We start from the raw sequence: 16,091 nt of genomic DNA on the forward strand, positions 1-16,091 counted from the left end.
CCCCACCGGCTGGGCAATGGCCCTGAGGCAAGGGCAGGGGTCAGTTATGTTGTTGAGTCCCAGTTGCGTCACTCAGCCCAATGCCCAGGCACTTGACCAATATCAGGCCTTCAGAAACAGCAGGGGCAGCAGCCCTCAGTCCCTTCCCAAGACAGGAAACACCTGCAACGCAAGCCAGCCCTCAGAGGGGACAGGCCGGTGCTGGTCCCGCTGTCTGCAGCCTTTGAGGCACAGGAGTGCAGAGGTGAGTGCACCCTAAAGTCAACACTCAGGAGAACCCCAGTATCCACCGCAGACCAAGCTCCAAGACTGCCCAGGCAAAGAGGCCACCAAGAGGATGACCAAAGGTCCCTGGCTGCTGGAGCCCGCCGTGGAGTAGGGCAACAGCACATCTCCACAGCCACAGCCTGATTCATGCTTCCACAAAGCCAGCGAGTGCAGCAGGTTAAGGGGACCAGAATTAGCTCCTGGGGCTCTGGAGGAGGAGGCCCAGTATTGAAGGGGCCCAGAGGCCGGGCAGGCAGGGCTCAGGGAGGAGGACACCACAGGCAGAGGGAACGGCCTGGCGGAGACCTGGAGGGGGACAGTGCACAGGGCAGGGACACTTACCGTTCTGCTTGGCCGTCTCGTAGTCCTCCTTGCACACCAGCCGCCCATCCTCCATGAGGTAGAACTCGTCCCCCGTGGCCAGCTGCCGGCTGCAGATGATACAGGCGAAGCAGTGCAGGTGGTAGACAAAATCCTGGGCCTTGCGGACCACCTGGGTCGGGGGGATGCCCTGCTGGCAGGCCGTGCATTTCGTGCCGAAGCGCCTGTCAGGGCAGCAGAAAAGGATCAGGGGGAAGAGGCATGCCTGTGGGGTATGCCCTCTCCCAGCCCTCTCCTAGCCCACCACTCCAGTGTCCCTGGGCCCCCAGGGACACCCAGACCTCGTCCTCTGGGCCTCCAACTAGCTTCATCGCTTCAGGCTGGGCTCTTGCACCACCAATGAAGGGGTTGGACTAGAGCTAGTCACTAATGCCTCTCCTGAGGCTGACATCCCTGGGCTCCACGTTGATTGACACCATCCATCATGGGGGCAGGGGGTGGGGTTTCTAGGGCCCTTCCTGGGCGACTGTACCTTCCCCTCCAGTCTTTATGATGTGGTCTAACAGGGAACCACATGTGAAGCCCCAGAAGCCTCTCCCCAGAGCGAGAGGCCCCAAAAGGCCAGGCAACAGCACAGGCCCACGTCCTCACTGGCACTCTGAGAAAACACACCTTGTCAGCAGAGCAGGCTCCCCATCTCTCCCTCCCCTCCCTCAGGACCAGGACGGCCCATCTCCTCCCTGCCATGGTCCAAGGCAGGCCTAGCGAGGCACGCTTTAGGACCCTGCAACATCCCAGGGCAAGAGGTCTGCAGATATGTTTGGAAACCGCTGCGGAAGGCCTCTTCTGGGTCTCTCCCTTTCTGGACCTCCATCAAGGCAAAAGAAAGTCATCCACTGCCACCCTGTGCTGGGACTAGGAAGGGAAGAGAAGTAGACAATTCACAGAAGCATCCAGCGGGGTGCTGGAAGCCTCTTTCCCCATGCTGGCCACAGAGATCCACAAAGCCACGCCAGGGTCACAGAGGCAAGAGGGAAACGGGGCCAGCGCCGTGGTGGGCAAGGAAGGGGTGCCTTGCAGCAGGTGAGCCTCTCCCTGCTCGAGGAGGGAGGCGGCGGGGCTCAGGAAGCAGGGGCAGAGTTTAAAACAGCAATCAACCTAATTATTCATGACACTTCACACGGCAGAACTTTATCTTCTTCAGGATGAAAGACTTCGCCTAATGGATCTGGGGAAGGTTTGATTTTAATGGTCCTTTTAACTAATGCTTATAGGCAGCCTGATTTCCCCTGAAAGGACAGTACATATTTCATCCACATTAATACCAAATAAATTAATTATGGTCATGGCTATCATGATGAATCCCAGATTAATGCAGAATGATGGGTCTCTTAAGCAGCAATGATACCTGCTGGGGGGGGGGGGGCAGGGGCCTGCAACAGGCATGTCCAGCTGCAGCCTTGAACCACCCCCGACGGACATGGCATCCTGGAGGGAAGGGAGGGGTCTCCATGTCTGCATGGTGAACTCCCCAGGAGCCAGAATGGTGACTGGAAGACTGATCTTCTGAGACTGGAACAGAAGGGTGTTAGGGTGTGTCTGCAACAAGGCTTGGGACACCCAGGCTTCTGAATCCCTAGGATGTCTCTTAATTTGGTGGGGGATGTATGGATGAGGCCTCTCAGAGCCCAAGTGCTCCACCTGAGATTCAGTATAGGCTTCACGAACCACTCTTCCCAAGTTGCTCAGAATCCTGCCTCAGGAGGCCGTCCAGGTGTGTGTCAGAATTTCAAAGGGATTCAGGACCCAAAAAAGTCAGTTCTTATTTGTTGAATAATGAAATCACTGAAGAAAGACCCATGTCTTTAGAGGATGTACATGGAGGTGGGTGTGGTGGCACTTCCTATAATCCCAGCAACCTGAGAGGCTAAGGCAGGAGGGTAGCAAGTGTCTGAGACCCTCCTCAGCAATTTAGCAAAGCCCTGAGCAACTTAGTGAAACCCCGTCTCAAAATAAATACAAAGGACTTGAGATGCAGCACGGAGATAAAACACTCCCAGGTTCAATTCCTAGTACCACCCCCCCCCCCGCCCCAGGAAAAAAATAAAAAGGAAAAGAAAGAAATAGAAGATGTGCATGGAGAAAGGAGATGGTCGTGGATGGCCGGCTCAGGAGGGTCCTGCCCCTCCCAGAGCACAGGGGAGGAACAGGCCCGCGTGCTGGGTAACCGTGCCATCTGGGTCACAGGGAAGCAGCAGGCCGTCTGGGGAACAGGGAGAAAGGAAGCCTACCTATGCGCTACTGGAGAGTGTTTCCAAAAGCCTGTGCCTTCCTATCTCATCTGGGTCCATCCCCAAAGCAGGCGTGAGTTACCACGAGCAGAAACTCCACCAGGTCTGCCGGAACCCTCCTGAGAAGCCACCCACATCTGCAGGGTGTGTCCAAACCCTTTGCTGAAAAGATGGGGCGGGGAGTGGCTCCAGAGAAGATCTAGACTTTCCCCCAAACAAATCCTCACGTGGAGGCCTGGGCAGAGGAGAGACCCCAGAAGAGAGTGGAGCCCTCCAGAAGCTTCTCCCACCATGGGACCACGCCTCTCCCACCTCTAAAAGCAGAGGGGGCTTTCATAGCCAAGCCCAGTCGACACCAGAGCCCAGAGACATGAAAGATAACGGGGTATAAATTCAATCTACAAACCGACAGTGATTCATGCGCAGGGGGCAAGTGCACAAGAAAAATGAAAAACAAATGGACTTTCCCACCAGCGTTTTTTAGCAATTGAAGCAATTTTCCTGATTGTGGGATTTATACCGACGGTTAAGTGGGAGTTGCTCCTCATTACCTTTTCTCCCTGGAGCACAGCAACGGGCCCTTGCCAAGGGGGCCTCACGTAATCCTTGGCCCCTGGGGCTCCCCTGGCCTGGCCCGGCCCTAGAGCCACCCCACCTCTAGCCAGAACCAGTGGACCCAGAATAACCAGTGGACCCAGACTCCCATGGTGTGGGATGATGAAGACATTGTCCCCAGGTTTCCAATCTTAGACCAGCCAGAGTCCCAGGGAGAGATGGCAGGCCACACAATTGTCCTGTGACAGGCAATAATGAGACACCCAGGCCTGGTTGGAATTCCCAGGTCCCAAACAAGGTAAAACTGCTTCAGGGAGAACCAGATTCGAAGGATGCTGGGTGAGGGAGGAGGGGCTGGACCAGCCAAGGAAGCCGGCTTCTGGCAATTTCCAATTTCCTAGGCAGCCCACATGCCATACCAAGTACCTACTGTGTGCAGGGCCCTGCCCTGTTGGAGGCTTAGTGAATACTGGCCTTGCTTTCCAGAAAGACATTCCAGCCACCCATCTGCCTGGCCAGCCTCTGGGGACAGACAGACTCCCAAGAAAGGAGCTGGAGCTGTCCAAAATGATGACAAAAATGCAAAGAAGGGCTTGTGATGCCTCATGGGGTTATTCCCTCCTCTGACCTACACCACTGGAAACCCTCTCTTATCCCTGCCCAGCACATAGTAGGCAAGGAACAAAGACCAACTGAATTATGGATGCGTGAACTCCTTAGTGCATGTGCCCAGGCAGTCAGGAGGGCCTGGCTCTGCACAGACAGCGGCGCCTTCCAGAGCCTCTGTGATGGGGAGTGAGTGGCAGGTGGAGAGGAGAACAGCAGTTAGTTTATAACACACGGAAGTGTGCATCCCACTTTGCTGTCACCAACGCATTCATTCCACAAATGTCTCCCAAGGGTGATGCCTGAAACAGGTGAGGAACCGAGGCTCGAGAGGCTCGAGAGGCCAGCCGCCGGCCCCAGCCCCACAGCAAGTGGGAGAGGCAGCGTTTGAGCTCGTGCTTCTGCTGTGGCACATGATGGGTGGCAAAGGCAGCCACATCCGCTCTGATGCCCACCCTAGACTGGAACTTGAGTAAAGGACCCTGTGCCCCTTACAGCCCCACCCCCAGCAGCTCTGAGCTCGGAGCATGAGGCCTCAACCCTGAGATGCTGGGGCTGCCATGGGGGCCCTCAGCACTGGGGATGTTGGCCCCAGCCCACCCAGCTGGCCCAGCTCACCCCGTTCCTACAGCTGGTACAGGCACGAGGGGCTGGGGAAGAGCTGGACATCACAGCCGGCTCTCAGGGGCCCCCTTGACCCTGGGAGGGGCCAGGCCTTCTCTCCTTGTCCACTCTCTTCAGGGCTTGGCCTGAGCCCTGTCTGTTGAGCTGTCCCCCTTTACTGTCTCTGCAGGCCTGGCTGGGCCGCTCACCAATGCAGGGACAAAGGTGAGGGGGTGGGATCCAGCAGGAAAAGGGCAACCGACAGGCTCCACAGAGCCTCCTAGAACAAGGGGCACGTAGACCACCGATGTCTGGCACGTTCCTGATTTGAAGTGCTGTGATCAGACCCTGGTAACCATGTTGTGGTTACTCAACACCAACAAAGGTCACTGAGCTCTCGCTCACCATGTGCCCACTGTGTGTCCCACTCCACTGGGCCCTGTGTGTTCGTGATGCCCCTGTGTCCAGGCCCTCAGCCCACAGCCCGTCACACTCCACAGCACCACTGTACCAGGTACTGGATGACCTGGCTCCTGACATCCGTCACTCCCGCTGTGACTCTGGGTCCAGTGCCACACAGACCACCTTCCCTGCCCTGCCCTCAGTCCTCTGACCTCTTCTTTTGAAGGTCACAGCCTCCGCTCTTCACTGGATGGTCCTCCCAAGACCTGGTTAGGACCAAACTCTCCCTGCCACACCTCTGCTGGAACTTCCCCCTCCCACTGCTGACCACTGCCTCCTGCCCACCTCCTCCAGTGCCCCGACCCCAACCACTCAGGGAGACTGAGCTTCCCACTATGGCTGCCCCTGTCCCTCATGCCTGGGGCCTCACTTCCCTCCTGCCCCGCAGCGCACACCCCCTTCCCTTGCACCCCTCGGCCCTCCTGCCTTCCCTCAACCCCCCACTGCCTCCGCCCCAGCCCTGGGCAGCTGCACAGAGCTGAGGAAAAGCCCACCTGCCGCTGGGCTGCCTGAGCCCATGACAGCGCACCTGGGAGGCCACCTGACTGCTTCCCAGTCCTGTCCCTCTCCCGCCCCCGGACCCCTCCCCTCCAGGCCCATCCTCAGCTCCTGGGCCTCTCAGTTGGCAGCACAGCTTCCTGTTCCCCACGGTCCCCGGGCCACCCACATGGCAGCTGTGGCTCTGGCTGACCCAGGCTTCCTCCAGGGGGACCCCACCCCTACCCCTGCTCAAGGCCCACCCGTCTGGGCACAGGGTGCCCTCCTCCTGCCTGACCAGCCTCCTCCCATCAGCACCCTTTACTGCTGCTGCTTAAAGTAACCCTCGGCCCCACATCCCCACCTGCCACCCACTCTCCTCTCCTTCCGGGGCAGAATCCTTGGAGGACGTCAAGAGGAGGCCTAGACATGCGGGGATCCTCTTCAATCCATCCACTCGGGGCGCTGCCAGTCAGCCAACCCAGCGGCACTTTGACCAGTCAAGAGCCAAGTCCAGTGGTCAGCTCCCGTCCTCCCTGGCCCTCCAGTGGGCTCTGTCCCCTTCCCTGGCAGCACGCTCACCTGGCCTCAGAAACAGCGCCCTGGTTGAGCCCCACTCACCCACCCCTGCCGACAGGCTCCCCACACCCTGTCTCTTCCTTGCCTGCTCCCTGGGAGTCTTGGGCCCTGACCGGCAGGTCCCACAGCTCCTCAGCACCTTGGATGTCCAAACCCAAGCTCCTGCTCTTGCCCCAGAACCTGCCCATCTCAGATCATGTGATCTCATCCTTCCAGTTGCTCAGGCCAAAAGCCTGGGACACTCCATCCGATCTGTCAGCAGATCAGACCCCAAATTCCACCGAGTGTGGGACCACTCCTCACATCTCTGCAAGCACCATGACAACAGGGCTCCATCTGTTCTGCTCACAGCTGAATCCAGGGCCTGGCACAGTGTCTGCCCAGGGTACGTGTCCAGTGAATGGATGGGTGGGCACCCCTCTGGCATGTTTCCATCTATAGATGAAGAAACAAGTTCAGAGAGGGTGAGTAACTGCCTGAGATCTCCCAGCTGAGAGCAGTGGACCTGAGATTTGAACACAGAATTCTTCCTCGGGGGGCCTCCCTTGCTCTTGGCCACTGGCAGGCAGTTGTGGGGACCAACCTGGACCCCAAACCAGCCTCCCATGTGTTGAGCTGACACAGTATGGGCGCCATCCGGAGGAAGCCAAATACTACACAACTTGGTTTTATGCTTTAATTGCTTAGTGGTGATTTACTATGGGCCATATATTTTTTCCCAGCTGCCACTTCCCTACATGTATTTCTTTTATCTATCACCACACTTGACAGGTAAGCTGCTGATATTTACTGTTACTGTATGTACCAATATTCCCAACATATATCACCACCCACTCTAAGGCCACCGCCATGTCATGGGCACATAAAGCTCTGCCCAAGTACAGTCGGCCTTCTCCAGATGTAGCCTGGGGTCATGTCTGGAGAAGGCTGACAGCAAGAAGGCTGTTGGGGGAGGGGGACGCAGCCCCTCCAGTGCACACAGGCTCAGGCCCGCCTCCCTGGCCAATAGGCACTGCCCCAGTGATGTGCTTTTGGGTCTTTTTTAAGTATAATGTTTTATTTTTAAGGAGCATTTGATATTACTATTTTGAGATGAGTGCGACTACAAAAGCCCTAGAACCTGTGACCAAGTCCAACCTCCTCATTTAACAAAGTGGGTCCCAGAGAGAGGTAGTGACATGCCTAAAATCACACAGCTCACTTAGTGGGAGAGAAGAGGTCAGGACCCAACTCTCCCTTTTCTTTGGCATCACATCATCTCCTTTTTGGGGAACATTGATCAAGCACCAGACACTTTCATGCCAATTACCTCATTTAAACCTCACAACAACCATTCTTTTTTTTTTTTTAAGAGAGAGTGAGAGAGGAGAGAGAGAGAGAGAGAGAGAGAGAGAGAGAGAGAGAGATTTTTTTAATATTTATTTTTTAGTTCTCGGCAGACACAACATCTTTGTTGGTATGTGGTGCTGAGGATCGAACCCGGGCCGCACGCATGCCAGGCGAGCGCACTACCGCTTGAGCCACATCCCCAGCCCCACAACAACCATTCTTACAGGTATGTATTATTATTATTCTCTTTGCACAGATGGTGAGGGCTTGGAACAGTCGGGTGGAGGGCCCAAGGCCACTCTCTCCTTCCCTGCTCTTGTCCCCCAGCACCTCATCTGCCCCCTCACTCCTGGTGGTAGCCATTACCAGGTGGGCAGAAGACTCACCTGGGGGGTTTGCACTAAAGCAGAAAAGCCGTCCCTGGCTCCCGATTCTCGGCCCACTTTGAACACCCACAGCCCCTGGCAGCTGTGGCTGGACCATTCTTTGGGGAATCCTGTGTGACTGACGCTCTTCACCTGCCTGGGGCATCTGAAGGTGGCTTGCTGTCTCTGAGTCCTAAGGTCCTTCCAGATCGAGGGCTTTATTCTCTACGGTGGCATGGCAGACACCGGCAGGCAGTGGAATGGATGTCTGGGGACACTGGCCCCAGCCAGTCTCGAGGCAAACCTGCTCTAACTCAGCCATAACCCTGGCTGCAGAGCCAACCCTAGTCTGTGCTTTCTCCTCAAAGTGGTCTTCCAGGGACATGGAAGGTTCCCCAGGCACCAGAATAACAAACTAGACCCCATCTCTGACCACCCTGGCTTGACCTTGGCCTGAGAATCAGCACAAGATGAAGTGGGGCCAGGTCACGGGCCCTTGAATGCCTGGAAGTCTCAGAAGGCAATGGGAGCACGGTGACAGAGCTGGGCCTGGCAGGAGGGGACATCTTGTATTGACTGGGGGGCGGGGGGACGGTGGCAGGGAAATCCCCCAGGGTGCAGAGGTGTGGAATCGGGACTCACAGGACAGGGGCTGGGAATGAACAAGAAAGCCTTTTGGGGGTGGGATCCCCGGGACAATGGCCAGAGGTGAGAGGTGAAGGAGAAAAGGGGTGACCCTGGGCAAGTGAGAGCAGGGGCTTGCCACAGCTGGCCGCTGTGTTTCCCCGGGGTGGAGGAAGGCTGCCCACACCTTCCACCCCCGTGTCAGCCAGACCCCCACCTTACTTGGGGACCCAGTTTCCACAGCCCAGATGCCATCTCTGGAGCTGATTCGCATCTACTTGGTTCCAAACCATTTCCTCCAAGCCAAGAAAGTCCCAGAGACGCAGTTTCCACAGATGTCAGGAGGCCTTCGCCCCAGGCTGGGTTCTGCAGGAGCGGAGCGGGAGCACCCGGGCAGGCAGACAGATAATCCCGGACTCATCACCAGCTGATGTATGGCCTCCGGTCCCCAGGGGGAACTGCTGGGCTAAGTAATTGCTTCTGCCTTGATTACAGGCCGTCACAAATGACTGTGGGCCTGGTCCCACCAGTGTGTTTGACTCTTACAAATGTCCACAAGCACAGCCACTATCTGGACCATCTGATCGTTACCTTAAAAGGTTTAATTTGCTTAGCGAGGGAATTAGACTATAAACTATTCAGAAATTATGGAAAGCCACACGTCAAAGAGACCCTCCCCCTGTGGGTTCCTTAGCACATTTTGCTAGAGCATTGTGTACGGGTGTGTGTGTGTGTGTGTGTGTGTGTGGCCTAACAGTGCGTAGTTTATCAGAAATAAAAAGTGGCTCAGCAAAAGTCTGTCCCCAGGTAGGATCCATAACCAACAACCAATCCCAGAATTGCAAGAGCCTCTTCCTGGCACAGGTAGAGGCCAGCAGCTCCTGACCAAGCCGGACACTCTGTGAAGGGAAGATCAAGGGCAGCAGTGTCTGCCCCAAAGCTCTGGACCATGCCAGGTGAGGGAAATTCAAAGTCCTTCTCACAGGGACATCCTGTGAGGGGAATTGCTGACAGCTCCTGCCCCACACTCACACTAGAATGTGGCCATGTGCTCCTACCACTGCCGCTGGACACAGCCTGACCTCCAGCCTCAGACCTGTCTGCCCCAGGCCTTCTGCAGCCACACCACTCCCAGCCTGCAACCCCAAGACTCCTCTCCTATTCTCTCCTATATCCATGCACCTTCACGACCTTGATGAGAACAATGATAATCCCTGAGCACTTACTTCAGGTTACTAGATTCTCATAGTAAGTCAAAAAAATTAAAATTTTGAGATGGGAACGTGAGGTTCAAGTTGACACCAAGCCTGGACTCAGACTTTCCACCTACTGCCAAGAGAGTTGATTAAGCCTGACTTCCCCAGGTGACCCCATGTCCTGGGACCTCTGCCCAGAATGGAGGTCCTGGTCACCCAAGGAAGCGGTCACAGTCCCCAGTGAAGTCCCCTTTGCAGCCAGCAAACCCCACTGTGATGGCTGAGTGGTGAGCAGAGCTGAAACCCTGGCGACACCCAGGGGTGTGGCCTACCTGCTGCTGACTGAGGCTGCCCGAGACTGACTGGCCAGGAGAGGCCTGCAAGCCCCCTGGGGAACGACCACCCCACCCACCCAGCAGTCCTGTACAGCTCTGGTGACACAGGCCCTCCATTCCACCAGGGACCCAGCAGTACCCATCCCTGCCCACCCAGCAGGGACAGGGCCTCAGGGGCAGGGAGACACTCCTGAGGACATGATGCTTCAGACAGACGCCTCCAGGTGACAGCATCCCAGAGCCCTGGCACTTCCCCCACGGCCCCCGGATGGGCTCCTGTGAGTGTGACTCCTGGTGGTCGAGGGCTTGAAGCTCCCCACTGGCCTGGAATGTCCTCCAAGGCTTGCCCTGTACTGCAAAACCTGTATGAGTCCGCCCTCTCTTCACCTCTATAGTGACGCGGTTTTGTATCCTAATAATCAATGGTTTCTCTCCCAAATATTCACATAAATCAACCCATTTTGTTTGTCCTGTGGTTTAGCCCCCCCACGCTGCCTGGCTACCCCCACCCCGGCTCTGAGGACCTCTAAGCAGTTAAGTCATCTCCACAGGAAGCCCTCAGAGCTGGGTGGTGGAGAGTTGGGGGAACAGGGACCAGGAAAGGCTGGAGCAGGCCCAGCTGGGAGGGACCTCTGAAAGCCTCGGGGAGCAGGTCAAGAGACTCATGTCAGGGTCAGATACCCAGAGATATCCATGGAGCACCTGCACTGGGTTGGCCACGGTCACCCCCCTCTCCTTCCCAACTCTGGGCTCCTGTGAGCCGCTCTTGACAGACAAGGGAAGGCCTGGCTGTTTGTTCACTGACACACAGCCAAAAAGAAGGACGGGATCCAAGAGCTTCACTGGGGTTCTGCTCGCGACTCCTTTTGCAGAGTTCTCCTGTGTGCAGGCCTCTTTTAAAGTTGGCACTTATGAACTCCTATGTTTCCTGAAGAGGACGCTAAAAGCCAGAGATGATAAGGAACTTGCCCAAGGGCACCCCGTTAGCCACTGATGAAGCTGGCACCGGAGGCCCGCCCTCGGGGCAGAGAACCTGTCCTGTCTGCACTGTGCTTTGGAGTCAGGAGCTGCCAGGCTCCTCAGAGAACCTCGTTGGTGAGGAGGAGGAGACCCAGGAGTCCTCTCCCAACCCCTCACTCTCCAGGCCCTCATCCCTTTGCAGGGAGACATGGGACCTGGGACATGCTGGACACGTGGTCTGGAAAGGACCTGCTTATTGAAAGCAGTACGAGGAGTTGTCGGCTCTCAGCTGGCGATGAGAACTGCACGAGGCCCGACGTACCATGAGGGGTGGGCTCTCCTGATGCCTAAAGGCCCCCCCTGCTCAGAGCAAATGACAGCCCCATCAATGCATTAGTCCTCAGGGCCGCTCCTCTTGGGTCTCAGAATTTTATTTCCTTCAGAGAAAGGAATCCAAGGACCCGTGAAGCAAAAGCAACAAACAAGAAAAATCAGTTGCTGATACTGAGCAAGACAGAGTTCAACAGCCCCAAAAGAAAAATGCAACAACCACAGAGTACCTCCTCCCAGCACCACTTCTTTCTTGGTCTGGCTACACACCAACATCGCCCTCTGCTGCCCGTCACCAGCATCACTACAGCTCCCTGGCCCAAGACTGGGGGAGTCCCGACCTCTGGCTTCCCCAGGGCCTGGCTCCACCTCTCGACCACCTCCGGGGGTCGCTCTTACCATCGCCCACTTCATTGTAAAGCCACATACAGAATACAAGTGGAGGACGCCCCCGGGGCTTGTGCAGGGCACCCACCCACACACACTCCTGTGGACAAACAGGTGAAAATACGGACCCTTTGCAGGGAGACAGGGGGCCGCAGTGTGCTGAGCACGTGGCCTGGGAAGGAACCTGCTTAGCAAATGCAACACAGGGAGTCCCTGGCCCCCGGCTTGCAGTTCCGCTCGCGAGGCCACAGTGCGGAGCCGCAGAGCCAGCCAGCCCTGGCTCGGCCTCTGAGCAGGAATGGGCGGCAGCTCCCAGAAACCCCTGGTGCTTTTCCACCTCTTTTTTCTTTAAGCGGCATTTGCAGAGGATGCTCCCTCTCCCGTGACCAAACCCCTCGGCCAAGAGCACTCTGAAGTCTGGTGGACAGATTCAAATACACGGCTCCTGTCATTCCTCTGGTGGGACTCCCAGAGCTGACTGTGAGACAGGAGAGGGACCTGAGGTCCAGGACTGCCCCACCTCCTGCTGGCAGCGCCCCCACTGCTGGGTGCCATCTGCACGCAGGTGCCGGCTGGCATTAGTGAGCTGAGGAGTGGCTGCAGGGCCTCGTGTCTCAGGGATGGGAGGGTGAGCTGCTCTGACCTGGACAGCTCCCTCCTTCCCTGTCCTCACCTACGACGGGGCCTGCAGCTGTGATTTCCTGTTCCAAACAGTCATGGCGAATCCAAGTGTCCTCGCTGGGGACTTGGGAGGCACCAGTCTTCACCTCTGACTGGCCCTCCATTGGAAGGGGGACAATCACCTCAGCTTTAAGGCCCCAGCCCCTCACAGCACCCACCACAGAGCTAAAGGCTCAGATTCAGCACCAAACCTGTGGCCAGCTCCCCGGGTTGCCAGCTCAGACCTGGGGCACTCACAGAGCAGAGCAGATCCTGGGGACAAGGGGAAGGAGAGCAGCTGAAGGACGGGCCTCTGCCCTTCCCACAGCCTGGGGCTTCCTGACTGGCAAGACAAGACACAGAAGCAACTTGTCACCAAAGCCCTTGAGGCTTGTGATTTACTCCTTGTTCCTCAAACCCAGAGACCAGTGGTGGCCTGTGGTCAAGGCTAAGGCCAAGTGCTTATGTGGGGGACAGAAAAATGAATAGCATATAGGCCTTTGCTCCAGACAACACAGATGACAAGTGCAAAGACAGAGCAGGAGGATGGGTGGCCCTTAAGAGGGTGGCCATCTTCCCTGGGGAGAAAGCACCCTTCTCCCAACAGCAGACTGGCCCTGGGGCAAAGCTGATGGAGGTGGGGGTAGCTGGGCAGCCTCTGCCCCTGCCCTCCTGCAGCACAGGTGATGTGCACACGCACAGGGAGGCAGCCATACGCATTGAACCAGAGTGTGGTGGTGACAATGAGCACGACCCTCTGAGCCAGCCAGGAGGTGGCCCAGTGGCTCCAGGATCCATGACAGGCTCTTCCACTCACACCCATTAAAGAGGCTTGAGAATCTTCCAAAATTGAATCCACATATTCCTTGTGGTCTAACCTCGGGGAGCACCCAGGGGGCCCTGTGTGCTGGGCCGGGGGCTGTCCTTTCTCCTGCTCCTCCCGTCTCAAGAGGGTGCGCACCAGCTCCGGGGGCTGGCCCTTTGCTTTGAATGTTTCAGGCCTTGGGCAGCCTCCCCCACAGCCCCGCTTCACTCCTCTGAGTCACCCAGGGCTCAGTGTCACTGACTGGTGTCACCCCCTCCAGCCCTTGTTCTTGGCTTTGCTGTGACGCGTGGTCCCTGGTGACTAATAGATCCTAGAAGTCCCGATCTAAGTGGCACTAAAACCGATTCCAGGAGGCTTCCTCACCCGAACCCAAAGCTCCGCCAGAATTTTTTGGATGGACCCAACCCAAGAATGGAAGACCCCAGACCATCTTAAAAGCCACCACTGGGAGGTCACCAGGTGAACAGAGGGAATGGAGGGAGGAAGGGGGAATGGGAGTAGGAAAGACAGTAGAATGAGTCGGCATCACTCTCCTATGTCATATATGAAAACACAACCCATGTCACTCCACATCACGCACCACTGCAGGAGTGGGAAGCTACACTCCATGTGCATGATAGGTCAAAATATGTCCTATTGTCATGTAAAACTAAGAACAACAACAAAAAGCCACCCCTCAGGTGACAGTCACTTGCCTAAGAACTTCACACATGTCGACCTGTTTGAAGCTAATAACAACCTTTAGAGGTAGGAACTATTATTAGCAGCCCTGTTTTACAGATAGAAAAAAGGAGGAACCAGAGAAGGTAAGTAATTGCCCAAGAATGCACAGCCAATAACTGGGTTCAAACTCAAGCTGGGCTCAGGCTCTTCACTGACACAGGAGAGCGCCTCTTCATCATGTTTCCATCTACACTGGCAACGCTGATGGGGCCGGGCTTGACTCCCACCAGGGAGATTATTCCAAGCCTCTGGGGTCCTTGAAACAGCCTGGGGAACACCACAGAGGCTCTTCCAGGAATGGGCAGAACTAAAGCACCCTCTGAAAGTCTGCCATGATACAGCCAAGTGCCCTGGGGCCCCAGTTCACCAGGACAGAAAGAGCGACTCCTTACGGATTTGCAGAAATCCTCTGTTAGCCCTCCTCCATCTCGAAGCTGGCCCCTGCTCCTGCCAGCTCGGGCGAGGCCTGGCTGGTGATCAGAAGGGGGACCCCAATGAGGGGTATCCTCTCACCAGCAGGATTCACCCACCCCAGCCAGGGGGTCCTCTGCCCCCCACCACCACTGCAGACATCCCCCTCGCTGCCTGGGAGGGGCAGGGCCAGGACGAGGGAAGGGGCTGCCAGGGTCCCCACATACTTGAAGAAGTCCTCCTTGCAGTAGACGCTGCCCGCTCTGGAGAAGCACCGGTCGGCCAGCTGCATCTGGCAGTCTGCACACTTGAGGCAGGAGCTGTGCCAGTGTCTGTCCAGGACCTTCAGGATGAACTTGTCCAGGATATGCTGGTTGCAGCCAGCGCACTGGGGGATCTCTGTGGAGAGAAGGGAGAGGCAGCATGAGCCTTCACCTAGACCTGGGACCAGCCCAGGCCCTGGGGATGCCTTCCCACCCTGTCTGTGCAGGAGCGACATGACCCAGACCCTCAAGGCGGCCACCTGTTCTCCGTGGGGTGAAGCTGTGCTGAGAACCTGGGCCCCAGTGAGTCCCAGCTTGCCATGGACTGCAGGAGAGGCCCTCTGGCCCGAGAAGCAAGTTATATGGGGGTGGGGGCCGCACAGGGCAGTGAAGCAGGCCAGGCCTGAGGTGCTCCTGGAGAGGGAACCTCAGTGTTCGTATGAATTGCAACAGGTCCCGTGGATTGGCTCCAACAGTATCCCTCCTGAATGCCTTCCTGCGCCGCGACAGGGGAGTTACACACTGATTTTCCAGATCTCCCTGCAACTCTGATTCTGAGTTCTAACTCAGGGGACAGCTGCGGGGCCGGCTCCCCTTGTACTGGTGTGGACCATGGCAGAGGTGGTGAGTTGCTATGGTTGAAAAGTCCTGATCGATCATGGCAAAGGCACTGAAATCCTGGGGGCCTGGGGGCTGTTCCTGGAACCTTGGCCTAGAGCTGTCTCTGCTGAGTTGAAAGCCACCTAATACCTGGTAATGAATCACTTTCCACTTAAACCGTGAAAGTGGAATCTGTTGTCTGCAACTGAACCTTAGCCTCTTCCTCCCGCCATTCCTGCCTGGCTTCCTATCCAAGGTCTGTTGCTTGGACATCCCATCTCTTTGCTCAGAGAGTTGATAGTATTTTGAGTCATCAAATATTTCAAAATATACAAAATGGTCAAGCTTCCATGGTTGGGTAAACAAATAATGCTAGTGTCTCTAACCATTTCCCCTGTAACCCCCTCCAAAGGGGAAGGTACCTATAGCATCCTTGTGACCTAGTGCCTCTGAGGTCCCCAATCTGGGGCTTCCTTCCCGCTATAGACAGCACTCTGCTAATGTCTGTCTGCACACAGTCTGCTCACTAAAAGGGGGATCCTGAAGAGGCAAGAGCCCTGTGTCCTCCTCACCAGAAGCAGGCGCCTGGCATACAAGGGTATCCCCGTGAATGTTGATCTCTGAGTAACAACTGGTGGAATCCTTGAGACCAAAGTGGACCAAGGTGACACCGTTGCTCAATACCTCAGAGACACTCCACAATGTCCCCAAGTTCCTAAAACCAAACCTCACAGGAATCACACGTGTTTGTCCATTCATATCGTGTTCATGGTTGAAATTAACTCTTAAAATGTTAGTGAATTAGGGAATTCTCAAAGCACTGGGAGAAAAACTTTAACACATGAAAACTTGCATAGAGAGAAGGCTTTCTCACGTAAAGACACTTGTATTTAAAATGGGCTATTGGGACACTAAATGCTA

General features: G+C 56.2%; 1 protein-coding gene and 1 long non-coding RNA gene across 2 annotated transcripts in view; one reads left to right on the forward strand and one right to left on the reverse strand.

Moving 5' to 3' along the window:
- Positions 1-16,091, forward strand: part of LOC308650944 — a 902,096-nt gene that overhangs the window by 720,229 nt on the left and 165,776 nt on the right. The window lies entirely within an intron of this gene.
- Positions 1-16,091, reverse strand: part of LHX4 (LIM homeobox 4) — a gene marked incomplete at both ends in the record, with an annotated part of 37,681 nt that overhangs the window by 6,817 nt on the left and 14,773 nt on the right. The window contains 2 exons of the mRNA XM_081299108.1: positions 610-812; positions 14,535-14,706. Of these exons, the coding sequence (XP_081155234.1) occupies positions 610-812; positions 14,535-14,706 (375 nt within the window). The remainder of the gene's footprint in view (positions 1-609; positions 813-14,534; positions 14,707-16,091) is intronic.

This window comes from Spermophilus citellus, assembly GCF_964194105.1.
Source record: "Spermophilus citellus genome assembly, chromosome: 6".
NCBI lineage: Eukaryota > Metazoa > Chordata > Mammalia > Rodentia > Sciuridae > Spermophilus > Spermophilus citellus.